This window comes from Muntiacus reevesi, chromosome 1, assembly GCF_963930625.1.
Source record: "Muntiacus reevesi chromosome 1, mMunRee1.1, whole genome shotgun sequence".
Taxonomy (NCBI): Eukaryota; Metazoa; Chordata; class Mammalia; order Artiodactyla; family Cervidae; genus Muntiacus; species Muntiacus reevesi.
Window position 1 is genome coordinate 216,294,948 of NC_089249.1, and position 26,940 is coordinate 216,321,887.

At 36.4% G+C, this 26,940-nt stretch overlaps 1 protein-coding gene across 7 annotated transcripts in view; it reads right to left on the reverse strand.

Moving 5' to 3' along the window:
• Window positions 1-26,940, reverse strand: part of UIMC1 (ubiquitin interaction motif containing 1) — a 120,215-nt gene that overhangs the window by 44,681 nt on the left and 48,594 nt on the right. For 6 of the 7 annotated variants that reach the window (XM_065918249.1, XM_065918251.1, XM_065918246.1 and 3 more), the window contains 3 exons: window positions 17,620-17,744; window positions 9,668-9,732; window positions 5,883-5,959 (listed from right to left, as the gene is read on the reverse strand). In XM_065918249.1, the coding sequence (XP_065774321.1) occupies window positions 5,883-5,959; window positions 9,668-9,732; window positions 17,620-17,744 (267 nt within the window). Of the gene's footprint in view, window positions 1-5,882; window positions 5,960-9,667; window positions 9,733-15,742; window positions 16,480-16,790; window positions 16,897-17,619; window positions 17,745-26,940 lie in introns of all 7 variants that reach the window. The other variant, XM_065918252.1, reaches the window with a different exon arrangement.

Consider the following 26,940-nt stretch of genomic DNA (forward strand, 5'->3'; position numbering starts at 1 on the left):
TAATTAACATTAACCACATAGGAGGAAGCCGACACACTCATAATATCCAAATCAAGTGTTGAAAAAAATTTGCACCAGTTTGGTTATGTTAATAGCTTTGATGTCTGGGTGCCACGTAAATTAAGCAGAAAAAACATTCCTGACCATACTTCCACGTGCAATTCTTTACTTAAATGTAACGAAAACATGATGTTTTTTAAAGCAAGTTGTGACGGGCAGTGAAAAGTACATACTGTACAATGATGTGGAATGGAATAGATCATGAGGCAAGTGAGAAAAACCATCACCAACGACACCAAAGGCTAATCATCCAATGAAGGTGATGCTGTATATATAATGGGATTGGAAGGGAGCCCTCTATTACAAGGTCCTTCTGGAAAGCTAAGGGATTAATTCCAACAAGTACTACTTCCAATTAGACCAACTGAAAGCAGCACTCAATGAAAAAGGTCCAGAATTAGTCAAAAGAAAATACATCATCTTCCATCAAGATAATGCATGATGCATGTTTCTTTGATGACCAGGCAAAAACTGCTATATCCTGGCTAGGAAGTTCATTCTGCTGTATTCACCAAAAGTTGTATCTTCAGATGTATGTTTATTTTGGTCTCTACAAAATTCTCTTGATGGAAAAAAACTTCCTTTCCCTGGAAGACTGTAAAAGGCACCTGGAACAGTTCTTTGCTTAAAAAAAATAAAAAGTTTTGGGAAAATGGAATTATGAAGTTGCCTGGAAAATGGCAGAAGGTAGTGGAACAAAACAATGAATACACTGTTCTATAAAGTTCTTGGTAAAAATAAAAAATGTGTATTTTTACTTTAAAAACTGAAGGAACTTTTTGGCCAACCCAGTAAGATGGGGACCCCTCATGCTCTGGTTCAGGGGTCTGCAACTAGTTCATAGGTCAAGTAGAGCCAGTTGCCTGTTTTTGAAAATAAAGTTTTAATGGGACACAGCCACATTCATTCTTCTTTACACTGTCTATGATTGCTTTCAAGTTAAAATAGCAGAGTAATTTCAAGTACTTTGTATGGCCCACAAAGCCTAAAATACTTATTATTTAGTCTTTTTATATTCGGTTGGTACAAAAGTAATTTTGGTTTTGTACTGTTGAAATTTGCTGTTTGATATTAGAATACATTCTTAAATAAATGCAGTTATGTTATACATCATTTTAATGTGCATTTCTCATTTTATGTTTTTTTGCTAATGACTTATTACTTGCTGTTTATATTTATTTTAGACTAGGGAAATGATGTTAGACAAAAAGCAAATTTGAGCAATTTTCTTATTCAAGTTCAAAATGGATTGTAAAGCAGCAGAGACAACTTGCAACATCAGCAACACACTTGGTCCAGGAACTGCTAATGAACGTAGAGTGCAGTGGCTGTTCAAGAAGCTTCGTGAAGAATACAAGAGCCCTAGAGACAAGCACAGTGGCCAGCCAACAGAAGTTGACAATGACCAACTGAGAGCAATCACTGAAGCTGATCCTCTTACAACTCCACAAGAGGTTGCTAATTGGAAAGGTGAAAAAACTCAGAGAGTGCCCCTTGAGCTGACCACAAGTCAAAATAATCGTCATCTTGAAGTGTCGTCTTCTCTTATTCTATGCAACAAAAATGAACCATTTTCTAGATCAGCTTGTGACATGTGATGACCAAAAGCGGATTTTATATGACAACTGAGACAACCAGCTCAGAGGCTGGACGGAGAAGATCCAAAGCACTTCCCTAACCCAAACCTGCACCAATAAAGGTCATGATCACTGCTTGGAGGTCTGCTGCCTGATTCACTACAACTTTCTGAATCCCAGCCAAACCATTACATCTGAGAAGTATGCTCAGCAAATCAATGAGATGCACCAAAAACAGCAATGGCCACAGCCAGCATTGGTCAAAAGAAAGGGCCTAATTCCTCTGTACAACGCCCAACTGCACATTGCACAACCAATGCTTCAAAAGTTGACCAAATTGGGGTACAAAGTTTTGCCTCATCTATATTCACCTGATTTTTTTTTCGCCAACGACTACCACTTCTTCAACCATCTTGATCGATACCTTTTTGCAGAGAAAGTGCTTCCACAACCAGCAGGAGGCAGAAAATGCTTTCTAAGAGTTCACTGAATTCCAAAACACAGATTTTTATACTACAGGAATAAACAAACTTATTTCTAGTTGGCAAAATATGTTGATTGTATCAGTTCCTATTTTGATTAATAAAGATGTGTTTGAGCCTAGTGATAATGATTTAAAATTCACAGTCCTAAACCGCAATTATATTTATACCAACTTAATAGAAAGTTTGTCAACCTCTGGTCTAGACATCTATCACTTGATATAAGAACAGAAACAACATTTCAAAAGATGACAATGAGTCCAGAAAGGAAATTTGTCTGAGAACACAATCCAGTAAGTTTTCTGTTATCTACACTATACACACTATACATCTAACTTGTATTTCTGTGCTTCACAAATACAATGAGGAGCCAATGCTGGGCAAATAGTATACTTAAAAGGTACTGAGGTAGCTTCTCAATCATCAAAGAATGATTATATACATTTCTAGTGTTAACCATACTGTAATGCATCATAATTTTTTTGGAACTGGTTACACACACAGATTTCACCACCTTGTTGGAAAAAGACTTAGAGTGTATAAACTTCAAAATCTTCTCTATCAAGCTTTTCTGAGAGACATTTTCAAAAATGATATTTAATCTGTAGAAAATAAAAGAGTTGCTCACTGCTTGTACTACTGTAACAATAAAAGTCTTTCATTAAGCTTTCTGTAAATGGCTGAAACATTTAACTATGTATTCAATGATAGTGACAAATTAAGAGGACATTAGCTTCATAGAAATAAATAATGTGAGCATCATGCACAATGTGGGCATGATGTTGTAATCCTGCTTCTTCACTAAGATGATGTTATAATTTGAGTATCAGACCCTGGGAACTATAAGCAATATGAGACAAAACAAAATAGGTTAGATGGACTACTATACTAATCTGTGTTTCACTTATTTAGGACAAATTTTTATACACAGCTTCTAAATTATGTATTTTATTTTTATTGAAGTATAGTTGATTTACCAGTTGTGTTCATTTCTGTTGCACAGCAAAGTGATTCAGTTATACACATATATACATGTCTTTTTACTTCTTTTCCATTATGGTTTATCACAGGAAATGAAATACAGTTCTATGTGTTATACAGAAGAACCTTATTTTTTTATCCATTCTGTATATAACAGTTTGCATTTGTTAACCTAAGCCTCCTACTCATCCCTCCCCCACTCCCTCTTGGCAACCAAAAGTTTGTTCTCTAGGTCTGTGAGTCTGTTTCTATTTCATAGGTAGGTTTACTTGTGTCATATTTTAGATCCACATATAAGTGATACCATACAGTATTTATCTTTCTAACTCAGATGTCACTTAGTATGATAATCTCTATTTTCATCCATGTTGTTGCAAATAGCATTATGTCATTCTTTTTTATGGCTGAGTAATATTCCAGTGTGTGTGTGTGTGTGTGTGTGTGTGTACACACATACACCACATCTTCTTTCTCTATCCATCTGTTGATAGACATTTAGGGTGCTTCCATGTCTTGGCTATTGTAAACAGCGCTGTTATGAACAGTGCTGCATTTTTTAAAATTACATCAATAGTTTTGTCTGGATATATGCCCAGGAATGGGACTGCTGAATCATATGGTAATTCTTAGTTTTTTGAGAAAACTCCAGTGTTTTCCATTATGGTTGTACTAACTTACATTCCCAGTGTAGGAGGGTTCCCTTTTCTCCGAACCCTCTCCGGCATTTGGTTATTTGTAGACTTTTTAATGATGGCCATTCTGACCAGTGTGAGGCCAATGGTACCTCACTGAAGTTCTGATTTGCATTTCTCTAATAATTAGCAATGTTGAGCATGTTTTCATGTTGGCCATCTATATCTCTTCTTTGGAGAAATGTCTATTTAGGTCTCCTGCCCATTTTTTGATTAGGCTGTTTGTTTTTGTTGTTGAGGTATATGAACTGTTTGTCTATTTTGAAAATTAAATCCTGTCAGTTGTATCATTTGCAAATATTGTCTCCCACTCATTTGGTTATCTTTTGCTTTGTTTATGGTTTCCTTTACTATGTAAGAGCTTGTAAGTCTTATTAGGTCCCATTTGTTTATTTTTGGTTTTGTTTCTATTGCCTTGGGGGGCTGACCTAAGAAAGCATTGATACAATTTATATCAGAGAATACTTTGTCTGTGATCTCTTCTAGGAGTTTTATGGTGTCTTATGTTTAAGTCTTTAAGTCACTAAATTATAGAGACTCAGTCTAGCTCCATGAAGAAGTAGTTATACTTTCTTAGCAAAAGAACAATAATGTTAGGGAAACCTTTTACCTAACTCATTTAGAAGTGGCTTATATCAACAAACAGTTGGAGTTAATTAGCAGGTTAATGACAGCAAATCATGATCACAAAAGTTATATAACCACAGTGATGCTTTTTCCTCATTAACTTTCCTCTCATTAGGGATTTCAATATTATTATATTTGCAGGTTCCTCCTGCAAGATCCCAGGGTGATGTCACATGCCATCATCCTTAACTTACTGCTTCTCTCTGGATGACATAGGTCAAGAGGCCTAGATGGAGAGGGAGCATTTTCATTTTTTTCACAAAAATAACACCATATTCCTGAGAGCTTCTGCCAAAATCATGGCACTTGGTAGTGACATCATTAGACAATAATTCACATAAACTTCAAATAATAAAGAAACCACTTTCAACAAAAATGACACAGTTAAACTTTAAAAATAAGTAAAGAAAGACTTTTACAATATGCTGCCAAATGTTTAAACTTTGGCAGGACTTTCCTAGACTAATGTGTAAATTAAGTATGAGTCTCTATGGGAAAAAACTTGAAAGAAACCAAAATAAGAAAACTACTAGTCTCTCTGACTCCAACAGGTTATATGCAACCTTAGATGTGACTTAAGGTAACATCTGTCCAATTCTCACTGTCCAAAGAGTTTAAACATTAAGAGGGAGTTACTCATATGAATGAGGCTACTGATAAGTTATATATTAGCCCTCACTTTTAAGAAAAGCCAAATATACATATATATATATAAGCTAAAACAAATTTTAGAAATATAAAGTAGTGACTCATATCACAAAATAATTCTTCATATGATACAATGATTCAACTCAAGAGTTCACTTAGATAATGGATATCTTAGTTCATTTTAAATTATTTTGTATATCAAAACCTTTTCAGAAGCAACTTTCAATTAACATTTTCTCAAACCTTAAACAAAGTACATGGGTATTTTCATCATTATTATTAACAAAAGCAAAGTACAATACTCAACCAGGTTAAGTATCTATTTGGAGATTAAAAATAAGTCAATGACAGAACTGTGCACAAAATTCAATTTCTGAACTCCCTATGCAATAGACTCCATGAATGGCAATGTAAAACTAACCAGTAAAAGTCTTGGGGGAAAAAACTGCTTAGTGACAGGCAAATTTGAGGACAACCCACTTTGAGAACCCATAAACCAAACCATAAAGTCCTCTTGGCTCTGAATGTAGAGTTAAATGCTCCAAAGGCTTTGCTGCCATCTCTGATGACACCAGTAAGTAAATAAGCAAACAAAAGAGCCATATTAATTTCAAACTATCTCTAAGAAGAGAAAAGGTGAGATGCAGAACCAATGCCCATCAAAAAAAGTGTTATGTATATATATGTGTTGTATGAACACATACACACATCAATCACACATAAACCTCCTAAGAGTGGGTTGGAAAAGTCAGAAAAATTAATAGACACAAAAAGGTAGGGACCAGAAACTAGTAAAAATACAGTGGGGTACTTACCAGGACACACGGTGATTTCCTCTGCAGAACTCTTTGGCATAAAGGCTGAGCTTCTCTTACTGGTCAAAGCAGCAACACTGAAAAAAGAATCAAACCCTATTGAATCCCCAGTAAAATAAATCAGAACACAGGACCAAAAGCAATGGTTAGTCTTTCACAAAGCCACAGGTAATCTGATACCTGCTGTCCAATACCACAAAAGCTCAACAGGGAAGCAAGGAATCAGCAGTGAAAACTCCCAAGTCCAAAATAAGGAAAATGAATATGCTTACAACTTTGGTTTCAGGGAAATCACTGAATGAAAAGAATCCCCTTTTGGAGTCTTCACAAAGGAAGGGTGAAGGGTAAGGACTCTCCATGGAACCACAGAAGACCAAAAAAAAAAGTCTACTCCAATATAAGGATGTCAAAATTGCTTTACAGTCTCCATCTCAGGCTTCTGAAAGCTAGGGTTTTGTAAACTCATAAGAGAAGATATGAAGATTCTTCTGACACAATAGCTTTTCCCTCACCTTGCAGTTTAATTTCCTATTTATCTCAAGATGTGGCTCTACAAGCAACAAAAATAAGATACAATTCCAAACTGCCTACAGCAAAAATCTGTCCAACCAAGTTAAGTATCTCTTTTGAGGAAAACATAATTATGAAAGGCTACCCTCATCCAATCTTCTGGTTTACCCTGACTGCTCATGGAGCGCAATCTTTTCCTGACATAGGAGCACATGGCTGAGAGATCTGAGCAACTGAGCTAGCCCCCTCATGCTTCACAGAGCTTTACAATTAGTTTAATCAAGCATGCAAGAGAATGCTTAAAAACATAAATCCTCACATCAACCAAGAACCACAGAGAGGAGAGAATAACCACCACTGATTCATGATAAATAACTAAATCCTGATAAGAAACCACAAGTGATTTCTCCCTCTAAATAAAACATCTCAGAGCATTTGTTATAAACCTAAGCAAGATACAGTTTATTCTGCATGTAATATTAGAGCTCTTTTCAAAGGGTCCATCACAAAACAATTTGCTGACATTTATTAAATGGGTTAATCAATTTGAAGTCAAACCACATTGCCTGCAATTCCAACTCTCTCCTGGTGACAAAGCGTATAATCATTTATTAAAACCTACATCTGCTCTGCAGAAGGCTCACCACAACAAAGCAGAGAGGCCTGCAGGAAGCAGAAGGCTACTCCAGCTAAAACCACTTCCAAAACTGTCTTAACAGCAGGAGAATCAAACCAAAGTCACATTCTTTAGCTCAGAAAGAAAACACCCAGTACTATTAACTTAACCAAAAGCCTAAGAACATCAACTTAAGTAACAGCAAATGACAATTGGGCCTCAACTTCTGTTTGGGAGATGACAGTCAGTTAACACAAAATTAAGCTCTTGAATAATCCCCAAAGGTCAATGATAAAAGAGAAAAGTAACTGGATGTCTGATCTAATTAATGCAGTTTATAACCAATCAACCTTTCAGTTCAGTTTAGTTCAGTCGCTCAGTCGTGTCCGACTCTGTGACCCCATGAACCACAGCACGCCAGGCCTCCCTGTCCATCACCAACTCTCGGAGTCTACCCAAACCCATGTCCATCGTGCCGGTGATGCCATCCAACCATCTCATCCTCCGTTGTCCCTTCTCCTCCTGCCCTCAATCTTTCCCAGCATCAGGGTCTTTTCCGATGAGTCAGCTCTCCACATCAAGTGGCCAAGTATTGGAGTTTCAGCTTCAACATCAGTCCCTCCAATGAACACCCAGGACTGATCTCCTTTAGAATGGACTGGTTGGATCTCCTTGCAGTCCAAGGGACTCTCAAGAGTCTGCTCTAACACCACAGTTCAAAAGTGTCAATTCTTCGGTGCTCAGCTTTCTTTACAGTCCAACTCTCACATCCATACATGACTACTGGAAATACCACAGCCTTGACTAGATGGACCTTTGTTGGCAAAGTAATGTCTCTGCTTTTTAATATGCTGTCTAAGTTGGTCATAATTTTCCTTTCAAGGAGCAAGCGTCTTTTAATTTCATAGCTCCAATCACCATCCGCAGTGATTTTGGAGCCCAAAAAATAAAGTCAGCCACTGTTTTCCCATCTATTTGCCATGAAGTGATGAGACCGGATGCCATGATCTTCGTTTTCTGAACGCTGACCTTTAAGCCAACTTTTTCACTCTCCTCTTTCACTTTCATCAAGAGGCTCTTTAGTTCTTCTTCACTTTCTGCTTAAGGGTGGTGTTATCTGCATATCTGAGGTTATTGATATTTCTCCCAGCAATCCTGATTCCAGCGTGTGCTTCATCCAGCCCAGCGTTTCTCATGATGTACTCTGCATATTAAGTTAAATAAGCACAGTGACAATTTACAGCCTTGACGTACTCCTTTTCCTATTTGGAACCAGTCTGTTGTTCCATGTCCAGTTCTAACTGTTGCTTCCGGACCTGCATACAGGTTTCTCAAGAGGCAGGTCAGGTGGTCTGGTATTCCCATCTCTTTCAGAATTTTCCACAGTTTGTTGTGATCCACACAGTCAAAGGTTTTGGCATAGTCAGTAAAGCAGAAATAGACGTTTTTCTGGAACTCTCTTGCTTTTTCTGTGATCCAGTGGATGTTGGCAATTTGATCTCTGGCTCCTCTGCCTTTTCCAAAACCAGCTTGAATATCTGGAAGTTCACGGTTCACGTATTGCTGAAGCCTGGCTTGGAGAATTTTGAGCATTACTTTGCTAGCATGTAAGATGAGTACAATTGTACGGTAGTTTGAGCACTGCCCTTCTTTGGGATTGGAACGAAAGCTGACCTTTTCCAGTCCTGTGGCCACTGCTGAGTTTTCCAAATTAGATGGCATACTGAGTGCAGCACTTTCACAGCATCATCTTTTAGGATTTGAAATAGCTCAACTGGAATTCCATTACCTCCACCAGCTTTGTTCGTAGTGATGCTTCCTAAGGTCCACCTGACTTCACATTCCAGGATGTCTAGCTCTAGATGAGTGTGAATGATCACACCTTCGTGATTATCTGGGTCATGAAGATCTTTTTTGTACAATTATTTTGCATATTCTTGCCACCTCTTCTTAATATCTTCTGCTTCTGTTAGGTCCATACCATTTCTGTCCTTTACTGAGCCCATCTTTGCATGAAATCAACCTTTACATATTATTAAAGTAGGAAGATTTAAGAAGGTAACCCCAATCAATCCATCCAGCAAGAATAACTGAGAAGGTAATACAAACACAGCCATTTAAGGAAAGATGAGATAAAATCATACTAAAAGTGACACTGGATATGGAGTGAGGGTGATACAGATTCTGTGTGGCCTGAATAATATAAATGCTTCAAAGAGGATGTAAATCTTAAGACTTTTAAAAAGATGCATATGGTTTGGATATGTGGATAAAATAAGCATAAGCATAAGGAACAAAGGGAGAAAGGACAAGGACCGTAAAGAAATCATTCTAAAGCCTTGTTATTGGCATAGGAAGCAAGTGTCATTAAAACAGTAGCAGGATGTGACCACTTTTCAGGAATAGTGTAGATGGAATTTGTGCCAAGACAGTTGTGTTAGACAAGTAAACTTCTAAGATCTCTTCCACCCTAATAAACTAGGCCTCTGTGAGATGCATATTTGAGAACTGGAAGATAACAATTTCTCTTTGACTGTGTGTATAAAAGAGCTAAAAGTTCCCTGGGAAAGCTGTTCCTATACAGTCTCATTCATGTGGCGATCTTTTATTCTGGTGCTATCAGAGGAGAATTCAGACCCACGATAATATTTAATCTTACCTCTGTGAGACAGGTACAGAATTTCCTTCTTCAGAAGTTTCTTCAACAAAGAGTCCTTGGGAAGACTGTAAAGAAAGATGTAACATCCTAAATATATAGGCACAGATGCACTGGTTTTTCTTCCTTTAAAAAAAACAATAATTGTTCAACATTAACACTCAGCACATAGTAATAAAGTAATAAGAATAAAACATTTTACAAAAGTCAGTGAGTTTAAGTAAAAAGAACATATTCTGTGGAATCAGAACACTGGAATTTAAATCAAGGTGAATCACCTATTAACTTTTAATCCTTGAAAAGTAACATCTCAATCTGTTTCCTCATCTTAAATAGTATTAAAACCTGCTTCACAGTGTTATTGTGAGAATTAAACAAGATAATATATACAATGCACTGTGTAAAACACAAGGCATATAAATATTAGTGAGTCAAATGAATTATGATTTCAGAAAAGCAATTATGAAGCTTTTGTTGTGGAAGGAAGAAATACAGAGAAAAGTTCAGTTCTCAATGGAAAGAAGTATCTCTTGGTAGAACCAAGACATAACATAGGCTATCCAAAAGAAAGTTATAAAGATTCTTTTCACTATGAACCTGCCATTATGGTTAATATTTAGCTACAAAAGATATCTTTTAAGAAACACAACAAATAGGGACCAGATAAGGAAAAAATTATTTTCTTTGACTATTAATAGAGTTGGTGCAAATGTTAACTCATTAAATGTAGGTGCATGCAAAAGTGGGAAAAGCAGTTACTGCTGACTTAGGGGTACTTCTGAGGAAGTACCTAGGCTGTGAGGCTTCTTCCAACAGATATAAAGCTGAAGTTTTCAGGGTCTCCTAACAGAATATAAATAACCTAAACAAGTTAGGCACCTCTCTATCTCTCAAGTAAATGATGAAATACACTAACAAATAAGAAAAGCCTGGATGAGTCCTCAGTCAAAGAGAAGATAAAGCTGTACAATGACTGGGAATGTAGTCATCATGAAAAAGGAGGGTTGAACAAAACTGTCAAAAGGACTAAAATACAACAGTAATAAATACTTTATTTGTTTGAACTCAGTGGTGACAAGACACTGTTTTGTTCCTGTTATCTAAAAAACCACCAAAAGATAAATACTGACACCTGGTGTCCATTTAATAGAATTTTACTTTATTGGAATGACTAGCCAATCAAGACTTAGGCTTCAGAAACAAATAAGGCACTAACCAACAAGTTATGATACTGCCAACTCTACCTTAGGCTAAAGCACATCACGATCTTTTCCAGTGTAATTTTTAAAAAATTATTGTTACACCTATTATGTGTCAGGCCTATGCTAATCACTTTACATGTGTTATCTCCTTTAATCTTCACAAGAACCTTCTGAAGTAGAAGCTATTAAATTATTTTAAAAATGAGGAACGTGAAACTTCAACAGGTTAAATCATCTTACCAAAATCATGGAGTTGTTCAAAGTGAAGCTTGGACCTTTCTGATTCCAAATGATCTTCTTCCTAACCATGTCAATACAGAATCCCAAACTGTCTTTATTTCAATAAATCATTTTTAATTTCTAAACTTATACCTCAAAGGCAGTGATCTAAACACAGAGGCAAAGTAAGGTTCTTCCAGAATATGAAAATAAGAGAGCAAAACAAGCAAACAAAATTTGATTAGACTATTCACAGCTAATCAAAATGAACAGAGAAGCATGACAGGAATGAAACTTTCACTAAGGAAGCTGTGGTCTAATCAAGACATTGTACTCTGCATGAACAAATATGCTAATGGAAATGGATCATTTGCAACATATAAAAAAGAAAAATCCAAAAGACCCAGAATCAAGCAGTGGCTTCAAAACCGTGATCTGCAAGTGAAAGCACATCATCTGATCACCACAGAAATGTCCTCTGCTGTCAGGCACTAGTAACTTATTAGGTCTTTCCACAGCCTAGTTGAGCCACTCCTTAAAATTTCCATTTTCTGATTATTATTTCAGCCTTCCAGATCCTTCATCCTTGAAAAAGATGTGATGGTGTATTTGTATTCTGGTCAATGAAAATGTCTGTCTTCCACAATAAAGTAACAGAAATTTGGTATACATACCAGCTTGATATTTGGTTAGTCAAAGTCAGTTCTCATATTCTCACACAACCTGGGAAAGAAATCCCAGTACCTGGACTAAAAATTAAAGATCAGACCCTGAAAAGTAATGACCACATCATTATACTACCCTTCTTCTCCCTGCTGTAAAGTCATTTAGATGACCCCCCCATCTTCATTAAAATCTTCTCTATAATTGCAGTGATGCCAGAAACCAGTTATCTGATTCAAATTGCTTAGTCTTTACAAAGTTTTTGCAACCTTCGTATAGACTAAGTAATTTGCCTCAAGGTGAATGTTTTTCTGAGTCCTTATTTCTGGGACTCTTGCTATCTCTATTAACCAAGGAGTCTCAAATATTGCCAGTTTCAGCAAAGTCATGCTGTTGTTCAGCCACTAGTCGTGTACAACTCTTTGCAACCCCATGGACTGCAGCACACTAGGCTTCCCTGTCCTTCACTATCTCCCAGAGTTTGCTCAAACTCATGTCCATTGAGTCGGTGATACATAGCCATAGAAAATGTTTAACAAGCACATAAACTCTTTCTACCCAGTTCCTGAAAGCAAAAGACCAAGATGTGAAATTACAAATGCAAGATTTTCATCATTTGCCGATAGAATTAGGATATTAATTTCTCTTTGTTTCTTAAAGATACTATTCTACATTGGCAAGATTGAAGTGAACTAGGCATTTTCATACACTGCTGGAAGGAAACAGTACCAATTTGAATAACCTTTCTTAAAAGCAATTTAGCAGTAAACAGTAGGTCTTCTTTTCTATATTCATAACTGTTTAACCCAGTATCTTTCTGGTTCCCTATCCCTAAAGACACAAATTAGTGTAATTAAATAAATAAAAGTTTTACTTAGATGTTTACCACAACTGAAATATCCCTCCATAGGAAAATAATTTAAATATTATAGTAAACTCATAAACAGCCATTAAAAATGAGATCTATAAGTAATTTTAACATCAGAAAATGTTTGTATGCTAAGTTAAAATACAAAAATATAGGAATATGATCTAAACTATAGAAAAAAAAAATAGGTATAGAAAAAAAGATGAAGGAATACATCACTGGATGGTAAGACTGGATACTTTCAACTTTGTTCTTTACACTTTTTGGCATATTTCAAGTTCTAAATGATTTCTAAAATTAATGTTAATGACTAAACTGAGTATTTACTAGGTTGTCTACCTGATCTCCTTTTACCGAGGACTGTTCCTCACCCCCTTGAACGGTAGTATAGCAGTGGGCTCATAGCCATTTGTACAATTTGGATCATGGCCCCTTTGGGCCACAGACAACTGGGCTGGGGAGGATTACTAACTCCACATGGGCTGTAAGTCATTTCCTAGAAGTTTGAAGTTGAAATTTGGAGAGAATAAATCTCCTGTAAACTGTATTTACCTTTGGGAACTGTAGGATCAATGTCTTCCACCTATCATGTATAGCAGAGAAGCAAAGGAAGCCAGTTTGCAGGGAGAAAAATGAAGCAGATATAACTATGAGCCAGGAATGAATTTTCTAAACCTAGTACCTTATCTAGGCTTGGTTTACCATTCTGTTTGAGAATTTATGAAAATCTATCTTTTTTATGATCAAGTCCTCTTTTTAATTAAGCTAGCTTGATTTGGTTCTTGAAGCCAAATAGTACCAAATAATAACTATGTGTAGTATTTGGTGGCCTCTTCATGAAGTTAGAGAACTTCAACTAAAAAGCCAGCTACTAGGTTCTAATCACTTTCAGCCTATTCTAAAGGCACTAGTTTAAAACCTCAGAAGCTGACACAAGTCTATGCTCTAAAACTCCAGCCCCTGGGATCTTTCAAGCTAACAACTTGAATTATAGTAAATCATTAAATATTCACTCTGTGGACTTAGTTTATTCTTTTAAGAAGAAGCATCTCTGAATCACAATGAATAAACAAAATGTTATCATAAGCATAACTTAACTTTCCTTTGAAAGAGAGGCAAATCACTGGAAGAACTATTAAGAAAAATGCTTTATCTTTCCACACAGCTATCTTTCTACAACATGGATGAAGAAAGCTGCTAGGGAAGAAAAATTCCCATATATATTTTCAATCAATAACCTCTGGTCCCTTAGAGAAAACTACCATTTACTGAGTGGCTATTATCTCCTAAGCATTATACTAGACATTTTACATAATTCACTTTATTCATTAAAACTACTGAAAGATATGAATAACTACTTTCATTTTACAGATGCTTTTAAATTGAGACTCAGAAGTTAAATGGCTTTCTCAACGGCAGTTACTAAAACACTAAAGTAAAAATTCAAACTCCAAATCCATGCACAATGAAATTTCTCATAGCTACCATTTCTTGAATCCTTAAAAGAGATAAAAGAAAAAAACAGCATAACTGTAAAACAAAACCAAAAACTCAGAGTACAATAACAGAAACAGCAACACAAAGCAGTACAGTAATAAAATATTCTATATCCTTGAAAATTAGTTTATAAAGAATTTATAATTATATGATTGCTAATACTCAGAGAAAAAAACAGAATATAAGTTTAACCTACCATATATACAAATATATATAATATAATCTAGGTATCTCAGAAAGACTTTATTAAAAGGCAAATATGCCCAAATAGGGAATCGTTTTCAGTAAATTATTGAAAATCTCAAGCAAAAATCAGAAATGCAGGATTATGTGAGGGAAAAAAGTCAACTGGAAAACTACTTGCACTTCCTATCACAGAGGACTACTTCCCCTAATACATAAAGGATGCCTACAAACCACTAAGAAAAAGACTGATATAAAAGAAAAACGCCGATAAGATGTAAACAGACAAAAAAGGAAATACAAATGGGTCTCAAGCACACATAAGAAAAGTGAAAATTAAGACTGCACTGTGATACTACTGTGTTTCATCCTCAGACTGGCAAAGATCAAGAAATCCTGACAAAAAAAAACTCCTGACAATACGGTACTGGTATGGGTATGGGGAAAGCTGCTACTCATACAACCTCTACAGAAGGCAATTTAGGAACAGCTATCAAAATTGTAAATACATATATACTTTGATCTACCAACTACATCAGCAAGTTACCCTACAAAATCTCCCATGTAGATGAAACATCTTATGCACAAAAGTAATAATCCTCTTCCAATTAAAAAAAAATTAATAATCACTGCAGTAGTGTTTGTAATAGTAATATTTTGGAAACAACCTAAATGTCCACCAATAGGAACACTAGATACAATAAACTCATCCATACATAATGTATTACACATTCTCCCTCCAAAAGAAAAAGAAGAAATTCTTTATGTACTGTTATGGAATGATCCCATAGAGTCAGTAAATGAAAAAAGCAAGGTACAGAATAATGAAGAGTACACTATCAGCTGTGTAAAAGGTGAGGAAAAGTATCCATACACATTGTTTGCACCACATGAAATCCTCAGAAGGATGCACTAGAAAACAGTAAAAAATGTTGACTCCAGGAAGGGGAACTGGTTGGCTGGGGATGGGGATAGAAGACAAACTTTATTTATATCTTTTTGAATTCTGAGTCAGTTAAACATTACTACCTATTCAAAAACTTAACTTTTTAGAAATACATATTTTAAAACAAAAAATAAATTGATACATAATCTGATACAATAATGTTTTCAAGAATGCATAAGGAATAGGAGAAGATCTAAGATAAGCTATTAAGTAGGAGAAAGAAACAAAGTTTATATAGAAAAGTCTTCATTTTGTTGAAAAATTTAAAAGGAAAAATAACTTTATATGCATAAAAATAATGATGATTGCCTCTTGGTGCTGGTATTATGGTCAATTTTTTTCTTCTTTACACTCTTCTGTACTTTCCTAATTTTTCATAGTGAGCATATATGTGTTACTTTAAAAGTCGAGAGGAGAGGGTGACACAAAAAAACAGCTAAAATAATCCTTGTTTAATCTGTGAATAAATCATCCTTAATCACAGCATCACTGACCCTTACCTGACCATGACTGGTTGTTGGTTCTTCCTCCAACAAAAGTTTCTCTTTCAAGCTTTTAATTGGACTTTCTTGGAAATCCTTGGTTTTTGAATGCCAGACAGATGCCCTAGACTCCTGCCTCTCCTCTTTGTCTTCATCTCCCACATCTTCTGAGATGCCTTCATTTTTTTCACTAGCCTGATCTCCTTGGCCACATTCATTCTGGATCAGAGAAGGAGGTCTAGGTAACACTGGTTCCCCAAAACCTTTTTTTTTTAAGAGCTGCCTCTGAGTCATTTTCAGACTCTTCTGATAAACCTCCAACTGGCAGAGAATGACCTTGGTATACTGGTTAGGGTCTACTCCATCAGGGCAGAATGGAATACCCCAGAAGTAGTGTACAGTGCCCCCAATGTCCTGGAGACCTTTGGCATCTGCTGGGGTAGGTAGACAGTGCCTAGATGTGTCCCCCCTACCCTGGGCAGCTTTGTGAAAAGTACAACCCCTCCCAGTACTTTCCTGTGGCTTCCCACACTGTGTGTGCTCAGCCAAGTGGCCAGTACATCTGTCAAAACATTTAACGTTCTCATTCTCAAACACTGGCTGGCTTGATTGGTCCCAGCTTCCTGAGCTGCCAGAGACCGGCTCCTCTTCAGTGTTTTCAGTGTGGTCCCAAGGCTCCTCTCTTTCCTCAGACTCGTTTCCCTGACTGATATGTGAGCCTTTAAACAGTGATGGAGGTACCAGCTGCCATATGCCTGTAGGTATTTGAGAAAAAGTAGGGCTAAGGACAAACCATTTTTTATTAAGAGGGTTTGGTAAGTTATCACTTATCAAGAATTACATAATGTGGGTAAAAAAGGCTCTTCTTTGGGTTTAACCAAAAGTTGGCTTCTCCTGGGAGATAAAAGTATGCTGGATATTAGTGAGATCTCAACTACTATCTGATTTAACCTCTTTAATACCACCAAAGGGATTCTGGACATTTCTGTATATCTACTCTCAGCATGATATCCCTCTGATATGGTTATGCTTGATGAGAAGAAGGAGCCAGAACAGGGAGACATGCCTTCAGTGGTCCCAGAGTCTCTGGTTTTCTGTTGGTAGGACTGTGAAGATGGTCCAGTGGCCAGAGGTCGAGATCTGGTAGCAGAAGCATCAGAAGGCCGGCAACTCTGAAACAAGTGATCCCACACCAGACCAGGTTTATTATTAAGATAGCGATACATGAAGGCTCATAGGAAGTACAAAAAGAGGAGTCCACTCTCCCTAAGAGATTCTCCTCTCCAAAACGTAGACGCTCAATTCAAATAAATTCCACAATGTGTACTGCATGCCTACTATGTATGAAGCACTGTATTAAATCACTATAATACACCTTTTTCTAATGTAGAAAGGTGAATGGCATAAAGGATGGCTCAGGATCTGCCACTGGCAAACAGCTTTCACATTTAAAATAACTTCAATTACACATATTCAAATCGCAATTTAATATTATGTTTAAAATTTTAATACTGCTCATTCTGTCTCTTCATAACCCACCTCCAGTTCTCATTCCCTTTGTTCTCCCCACAATACAGGGGAAGTAAGCACCTTATCTTGCTCTCTTTTGGTTTCTTGGTACTCAGTAACTCTTTTCAGAAGCTGCCAAATACTATGGTTCTCTTAAGACATGGACTGAAAATTTGTGAGGCAGAAAACTCTCCCATATAGAATTAACAAAACACTAAACTGAGTTCACAATTCGACACAGATTTTAAAAATGATAATGGGAAATATCTGTTAATTGAAAACCCTATGAACTACTTACTACAGATAGTTCCTAATTAGCCATGACACTGCAGAAATAAAATGTTACTGATCAATCCTCACAAACTTTTTCAACATAGCATATTTACATTCAGGCTCTCCGCAATGGCTTTCCTCAAGAGCTCCTCTTCTTCCGCCTCCTGGCTGTTCACCTCCCTAGCTTCCTGTTCACTCATTTTGAGAGCCAGAGCAAACTGTTCTTCTTCTGTCATTTCTGTAAGAAGATAGGGAAAAGGGAGAGAGTGACACCATAGACATTAAATAAGTGTGTATACAAGAAACAGAATTATTAAACTTTATAAGCGAAGACACTAAAGACCACTTAGTACAATTTTATGAATAAGGAAAGTTCCAAAAGGTAAGGTACCAGTAAAAATCAGCAGCAGTAGCTATAAGAGTCCAGGATTAACGAAACTGTGAGCTCCTATGAAGGCAGAGTTTCTGCCTACTTTTCTTCACTGTAGTATCTTCAGCACAAGAGGAGAGTACCTGGCTCTTGACAGGTAATATCTGGTGAATGAATAAGAGGACCTAACTGCCAATCCAGGTTTTTCCAATACCTATCACTTCATACTGATACATATTTGCTTTATGCTTAACATCAAGCCAGAGTAATTTTACTTTTCAGAATTTTCTGATTTATCCAGTAGAAAAGAACATCTCTAAAGACCAGAGTGTCATCCCCAAACACCATTTCCCATTAAAAGCAACTGGGGTACCCTGGAGAGGAACAGTTGACTGCAAGTCTGGAGAACGAAACATATTAATAGAAGACAAATTAGAATATCTGTCAAAGCTATGAGCAAAGAATCTACCAGATACTACTAGCGTCATATCAAAAGAACTTAAGACTCAACTTTAAAAGGTTCTCAATGGCCAAAAATGAGACCACTGAACATCAACAAGGATAATGAATACAATGAATTAAAACATACTAAATAAGTTTAACTGGAGAAGGGAATGGCAACCCACTCCAGTATTCTTCCCTAGAGAATTCCATGGACAGATGAGCCTAGCAGGCTACAGTCTATGGGGTCACAAAGAGTTGGACACAACTGAGTGACTAACACACAAATAAGTTTAAATCTATAAATTCATAATAGTACCTAAAAAAAAAAAAAACCTAATTGGTCACTGTTGAAGAATGTTAACAATATATTATTCAATCAATAATGAATCAATTATTTTGAAAACTGGAAAAAAAAAAAGGATAGAGAATCAAGCTTTTGTCCTATTCTTCTAGTATAAGCTATACTACCAGATAACCAAATAGATGAAAAGAAGCTTCTCTTTAAAGAGTTATAAGATGGTGTGGAGAAGAGGGAACCCTCTTGCACTGTTGGTGGGAATGTAAATTGATAGAGCCACTATGGAGAACAGTATGGAGATTCCCTAACAAAATAGGAATAAAATTGCCATACGACCCAGCAATCCCACAACTGGGCATATACCCTTAGAAAAATCATTCTAAAAGGCACATGTACCCCAATGTTCATTGCAGCACTATTTACAATAGCCAGGACATGAAAGCAACCTAGATGTCCATCGACAGATGAATGGATAAAGTTGTGGTATATGTATGTGTGTGTGGTGTATACTTATATACAATGGGTTTCCCTTGTGGCTCAGCTGGTAAAGAATCTGCCGGCAATGCGGGAGACATGGGTTTGATCCCTGGATTGGGAAGATCCCCTGGAGAAGGAAACAGTTAACCACTCATTTTCTCACCTGGAGAATTCCAAGGACTGTATAGTCCATGGGGTCACAAAGAGCTGGACACAACTGAGTGATTTTCACTTTCACCTACATATAATTGAGTATTATTCAGCCATAAAAAGGAACAAATTTGAGTCAGTTGTAGTGAGCCTGTTATGCAGAATGAAGTATGTCAGAAAAATAAAAACAAATATTGTATATTAACACATATATATGGAATCTAGAAAAATGGTACTGATTAACCTATTTGTAGAGCAGCAATAGAGATGTAGACATAGAGAAAAGACTTGTTAGACACAGTGAGGAAAGGAGAAGGTAGAACAAATTGAGAGTAGCATTGAAACATATATATTACCATATGTAAAGCAGATAACCACTGGGAATATGCTGTATGATGCAAGGAGCTCAACCCAGTGCTCTGTGATAACCTAGAGAAGTAGAATGGAGAGGGGGCGGGGGAGGGAGGGAGATGGGAGAAAGGTTCCAAAGGGAGGGGACATATGCATACCTGTGGCTAATTCATGCTGATGTATGGCAAAACTAACACAACATTGTAAAGCAATTATCCTCCAATTAAAAATAAATAAATTTAAAAAGCAATACTTCTAAAGAGAATTATTCTAGCTAATAAATATAAAAAAGAGTATTGCCATTTTGTATAATGCTTATGGACAAGATTGTGGCAGTGACTAACTACACATATGACCCAGCAATCCAAATTCGAGCAATGTACTCTAATGATATATTTTCAATTTTTTAAAAAAATAAATATGCACAAGACAGCATATTTAAAAACCAAAGACATCACTTTGCTGACAAAGGTCTGTACAGTCAAAGCTATGGTTTTCTAGTAGTGAGAGGGTAACAGGCAGGAAGGCCAGGGGTCTCCAAAAGGAGGAAATAGGCTGCAAGTCTTAGACATTTTTTTCTCTCTCTTTTAAGCAGCAGGAGAAAACAAACCACAAGTGTCAGATTTTTTTTCCCTTCTCTATACAAATTTAAAAGGTTTCCCTAAAATTCTGTGTTGCCATGACAACACCTAGTTCCACCTGAACTTAACTTTTTTCAAACCTTGAGCTAACCAATGCGTTCTTCTTATGGAAACAGTTTTCTTAAGCTATGTTAAACTATGTATTTACACCAGAGTCTGTCTCTCTTCAAGTCTGTTCTTAAGACTTAGATAAGGGCTCAACAAACCTGTATGCTTTACTCATATACTATTCTCCTTATCTATGTTAATGAAAACTATGTATTTATTTGGAAACCTGCCTTTCTTCAAGATTCATGTCAATCGTTTTATGGCCAAGGATGACTCACCTGGTGCCAATGTTATATCAAAACGCATGTTGTGGGTGAAGGGCCTGGTGCCACTCTGAAATATCTCCTTTCTCTAATTAACAGCTTGCTGATAGGTATATAACATACTGCTAAAGGCTAGCAGGGGGGCACTCTTTCTGCCCCCTTCTAATGTCTATGTCAGAAGCTTTGTCCATCTCTTTCATACTTTAATAAAACTTTCTCATGCAAAAGTTCTGAGCAATGAAGCTTCATCACTGGCCCCAGATTGAATCCCTCTCCTCTGCAGGTAAAGAATCCCAGTGTCTTTCACAGATCAGCAACAACCTTGCACCTTGGGGGCTCATCTGGAACCTGAAACTGGGACCTCTAATGCCAGAGGCAAGAAACATAACCTGTAGACCAACCAGCCTGCTTCAGCAGTCATGTACAGATGTGAGAGTTGGAGCACTGAAGAACTGACACTTTCGAATTGCGGTGCTGGAGAAGACTCTTGAGAGCACCTTGAACTGCAAAGAGGCCAAACCAGTCAATCCTAAAGGAAATCAACCCTGAATATTCATGGAAGGACTGATACTAAAGCTGAAACTCCAATACTTTGGCCACCTAATGCGAAGAGCTGACTTACTGGAAAAGACACTGATGCTGGGAAAGATTGAAGGCAAAAGCAGAAGAGGGTGACAGAGGATGAGACAGTTGGATAGCATCACCAGTTCAATGGACATGAATTTGAGCAAACTCCAGGAGACAGTGGAGGACAGAGGAGCCTGGCATGCTGTAGTCTATAGGACTGCAAACAGTTGGACACAACTTAGTGACTGAACAATGACAACAAAACCAAATATGTACTACATTTTTCACTGCAGCGTTGTTTGAATTTGCAAAACACTGTAATCCACGTAATGACCATCATAGGTCACTGCTTGAATAGATTTTGGTATTCATACATAAAACTATAAAGAAGAATAAGGAAGGTATCTATGCTCTAGGAATAGAATTATTTTAAAGATACACTATTAAGTTTAAAAAAAAAAAGAAGCAAAACACAAAAGATTATATAGTATGCTAATTTATGTGAAGAGTGACACAAGAAAGATGAACTAGAAGCTAATCCAAATGGTTATACACAGGTAGCTAGGTACAAAGTGGAAGGGATAAGGGAGCGAGTGACATTTCTTTGACTATGATATATGACTATGATATACCTTTGACTATGATATACCTTTTGGTATATCTTTGACTTAATCAGGTAAATGTTAAACCTGTTTTTAAAAAGTAAAATAAAATCAGTAAGGATGAGGGATCCCTAAGATTAAATCCCAACATAAAAAAATGTACCCAAATAAATTTAAAGTGATCTTAACGAGAATGAAAACAGATCAGAACTAACCAGTGAATGAATGTCAGATGGCCTTAGATTTTCTTTATAGAGAGGTTTTTAACTATGAATTCAAATTCTTTAACAGATATAAGGCTATTCAGATGTTCTCTTTCTTCTGTATCAGTTTTCATAAATTATGTTTTGCAGTCATGTTTTTAATTTGTTTCAATTAAGTCAGTGTTTCTCAGTCATTTTTTCATTACTATTCTCTGAAGAATCCTTTCTAAACTTCTTTTTCCTAGTCAAAATCTGTGGAAATACCTAACGTAATGTTTACAGGGATATGAATAGCTTTACATGATCATATAAGAAGAAAAATTTAAAATCAGAGATTCAAGCTTTCCTCTTTAATAAGCTAAATAATGAAGAGCAAAATTAACCCAAAGTAAGAAGAAAGTAATATAAAGAGCAGATATCAATGAAATAGAAGATGGTGTACAACACAGAAAATAAAAATTAATACCAAAACCTGGTTCCATGAAAAGGTCAATAAAATTTATAAATCTCTGATTAGACTGATCAAGAAGAAAAAGAAAACATGTAAGTTAACAACACAGGAATAAGAAGGAATCACTACAGATTCTATAGTCATAAAAAGAATAACAGAATACCATGGACAACTTTATGCCAACAAATTTGACAAACAAACATGCATTCTCAACCGGCATGATATCATCCCCAAGTGGACAAAAATTGGTTCTCGGAAGTCCAAGAAATCTTGCTCTCTTTATATATAAAATACAGGTGTATAAGTCGGTACATAAATAGGATATATAGCATTATCTATGGCATTAAAATTTCATGGGGAGAGTGGTGGCTAGGAAAAAAAAAGCCTAAAAAGAATCCTTCAGGGAACAGTAATGAAAAAACGACTGAGAAACACTGACTTAACTGAAACAAACAAATTTTAAAAACCCACTGAAAAACATAAATTATGAAAACTGACACAGAAGAAAAAGAGTATCTGAACAGCCTTATACCTCTTAAAGAATATGAATCTGTAATTAAAAACCTCGCTATAGAGAAAATCCAAAGCTATCTGACATTCACCACTGGTCAATTCTAACAAAAACTAAGAAAAAAATAATAGCAACATAATTCAGAAAATAAGATATCAAGTCTCCCCAAACTGATTCAACACAATGCCAACGAAAATTCAAACAAGCTCATTAAACATAATGTAATAGAAAATTCAGAAATAGATGCACAAATTTTTTTCAATTGATTTCCACCAACAAACCTTTTCAACAAATGGTACCAGAACAACAGGATATCCATAAGGAAAAAAAATGAAACTTTAACCCTTATCTCACACTATATATAAAAATTAACTCAAAATGGAATACATATCTAGATGTAAAAGCTAAAACTATAAAAATCCTAGAAGAAAACACAGGTGAAAATCTTTGTAACCGAGGGGTAGTCAAATTTTGCTTAGACATGATACAGAAAGAAAAAAGTAAATATAAAACTTCTCTTTGTTACAAAAATATAAAGTAAAAAAAATATTTTTAATTAAAAATAATTTTAAGTAAAAAAGAAAGAAAAGAAAAAGGTAAGTCACAAAATGGGAGAACATATTCACAATATATATAATCTGACAAAAGACTTGTATCCAAAGTATATGAAATACCTATACTTCATAGTAAGAAAACAAGCCATCTAATTTTATCAATAATGAACAACAGATCTGAACAAATCCTTCACAAAAGAAATAATCATTAAGCATAAGAAAAGATCATTAATCATGAGGAAAATGCAAGTTAAAATGAGCTACCACTATATATCAATAGAATGGATAAAATGGAAAAGACTGACATTCTTACAATATGATACAATATGACTTCATAATGAAGTCACTAACTCATCAAGAAAATGTTGATGTTGATTATATCTTTTGTGTTCCATTTAAGAGAACCAAAACCACGTAATAATGCAAAATGAGTTCTTCGTAATATTCAGTCTTTTAAAATATCTTGTATTCCCTAATTAAGAGTCCCTTGGACAGCAAGGAGACCAAACCAGTTAATCTTAAAGGAAATCAACCCTGAGTACTCATTAGAAGGACTAATGGTGAAGTTGAAGCTCCAGTATTTTGGTCACCGGATGCAAGTAGTCGACTCATTGGAAAAGTCCCTGATGCTGGGAAAGACAGAGGGCAGAAGAAGAGGGAGTCAGATGATGAGATGGCTGGATGGCATCACCGATACAATGGACATGAACTTGGGCAAACTTCAGGAGATGGTGAGGGACAGGGAAGCATGGTGTGCTGCAGTCCATGAGGTCACAAAGAGTCGAACACGACTGAATTACTGAACAACATATTTCCTAAAGATTCTGGAGAGATGCAGGCTTTGCTATTATGTTAACATGAAAACAAGAACTTAGTAAGGATTCTGTTTTCAACTACATAGACATGAAGCTCCACAGCCAGACTGAGGAAGGAAATTAAAGTCCCTCAGTCATGTCTGACTCTGCGACCCCAAGAACTATATGTAGCCTGCCAGGCTCCTCTGTCCATGGAATTCTCCAGGCAATTCTATTGGAGTGGGTTGCCATTCTCTTCTCCAGGGGATCTTCCCAACCCAGGGATTGAACCCAGGTAACCCACGTTGCAGGCACATTCCTTACCACCTGAGCCACCAGGGAAGCCCCCACAGCCAGACTACCTGGGTTTAATTCTTGATTGCATGTCTTTTCAGTTGTAAAATTTTGAGCAGGTTATTTATCCTCTAAACCTGGATACTGGTGCTGGTCTCTGATAAGCTTCCTCCCTCTTTTTCCTTTGTGTCTTTTAATCTGCATGACCATGTATCTAAAGTAAATATAAACATACTCTTAACATTAGAATTCTCGTATAAATATTATGATTTAATAATATTTGTTTTACTTCACACACAAGAAAAACAGAGGTAATAGTATTTAAGTCTGTTACGAGGGTTAACCAATACATGAAAAATATTTAGAATAGTACCTGGCACGTAACAAGTGTCTAATAGCTGTTTATCATTAATATCAATGAACAAATTATTTACTGTCATTATATATTATTTAAAGAAATCCAAAACTTCAGATTATTATCTTCCACTAACAATAACACCTGCCTTCCCAGGTGGCTCAGTGGTAAAGAATCCTCCTGCCAATGCAGGAGATGCAGGTTTGATTCCTGGGTCAGGAAGATCCCCTAGAGAAGGAAATAGCAACCCACTTCACAAATCTTGCCTGAAAAATCCCAAGGACACAGAAGCCTGTCGGGCTACAGTCCACGGGGCCACAAAAGAGTCAGATACAACTTAGCAACTAAACAACAAACAATAACATACAAGCACATAATCTGACAAAGTCACCACTACAGATTTACTTTGACCACAATCAGAATTAAAAGGACACTCCTATTCACTAGTTACTGACTCTTATTTTTTATATAACCATGATCTGAGACTAAAGTCTAATAAACATCACTACTGACTAGGACATATTTTACTTAACCTCTCTACAATATAAGAACCCAACCATTAGAAGAAAAGGAGAAATAAACTGGAATTCCAGCCAGGAGGAAATGTCAGCAAGTGTCAACATTAGAATCTCTAACTGAATTGGCTCAACTAGCTTATCAAATGATTCTGATTATGCTCTTCAAAATTTATGATGATTACCATCTCCCAACATTCAGGTTGGCCCACTGAGATGTGTAAACAGGCTGTTAACAATCCAAACAATCCAGAACACAAAAATAGATATAACCTGTATAATTTGTGGTTATTTAAAAAGGTTGAGGGGCTTCCCGGTGGTCCAATGGTTGAGAATCCACCTTCCTATGCAGGAAACAGGGGTTTGATCCCTGGTTGGGGAACCAAGATCCCACATGCCACAGGGCAACAACTCCATGTGCTGCAACCACTGAGCCTGCATGCTCTAGAGTCTGTACGACAAAATTGAGAAGACTGCACACTGCAAAGAAGACCCAGCATGGAATAAATAAATAAGTAAACCAAGAGAACAGAACAAATGTTCTGACAGGGCACATTTCATGCAACAACAAAAGATAAATTATCTTTCTGCCCAAATCTTTTCCAAAGAACTTTTTTTTTGCAAAATAGACATAGCTCTGCAACTGTGATAAACTTAATACATCTACACATTGCCAGTTACAATTTAAGTTTATAAAACACTTTTGAAGGCATCAAGGCACTGTGTAGGTACCCATATAGATGTGCATTCTCAAAGTGATACCACTTCTAGGAGTTTATCCTGAACAATCACTGAAAAGAAAAAAATGTGTTATACACAAAAGTATGTTCATTACACTATAACCTGGGCTTCCCTGGAGGCTCAATGGTAAAAGAATTTGCCTACAATGCAGGAGACCCGGGTTCAATCCCTGGGTCGGGAAGATCCCGTGGAGAAGTAAATAGCAACCACTCCAGTATTCTTGCCTAGAGAATCCCATGGACAGAGGAGCACGGCAGGCTACAGTCCACGGGGTCACAAAGAGTTGGACACGACTGAGCAGCTAACACAAACACACACATACTATAACCTACAAGGTGACTGACTTAAGTTTCCTAAAAACAAAGCCACTGTTAAGTTATATAAGGCATGTTAACTCAAGAGACTCATGTTATCAAAATACTAATCATGAAGATATATTAAAATGATAAAAGTCTATAAAAGCCATATGAAAATATAATGGAAATTATAGAACCAATTTCTGATTCCACATATAAGAAACCTGGAAGTAAGTCACTGCTCTGTTCTGAAGAATAAAAAGCTATTAATAAAGCAACTGAAAAAATCAACAACTCTTCCTGGATTTGTGAGAAAGGAGGGCACAGGGCAATCTGTTGCCCCCAAGATGGAGAGACAAACAAGGGAATAGAGGGAGTCATGGCTTATCAGAGCAGAGATTCAAGAGTAAAAACTAACACAGAAATCAGTGCCAAGAAAACCTGAATTGTAAGGGACAAATTGCTGGAGGCTTGGTGTGGACAAGTCTGGGAGTTAAAAATTCCAGGGA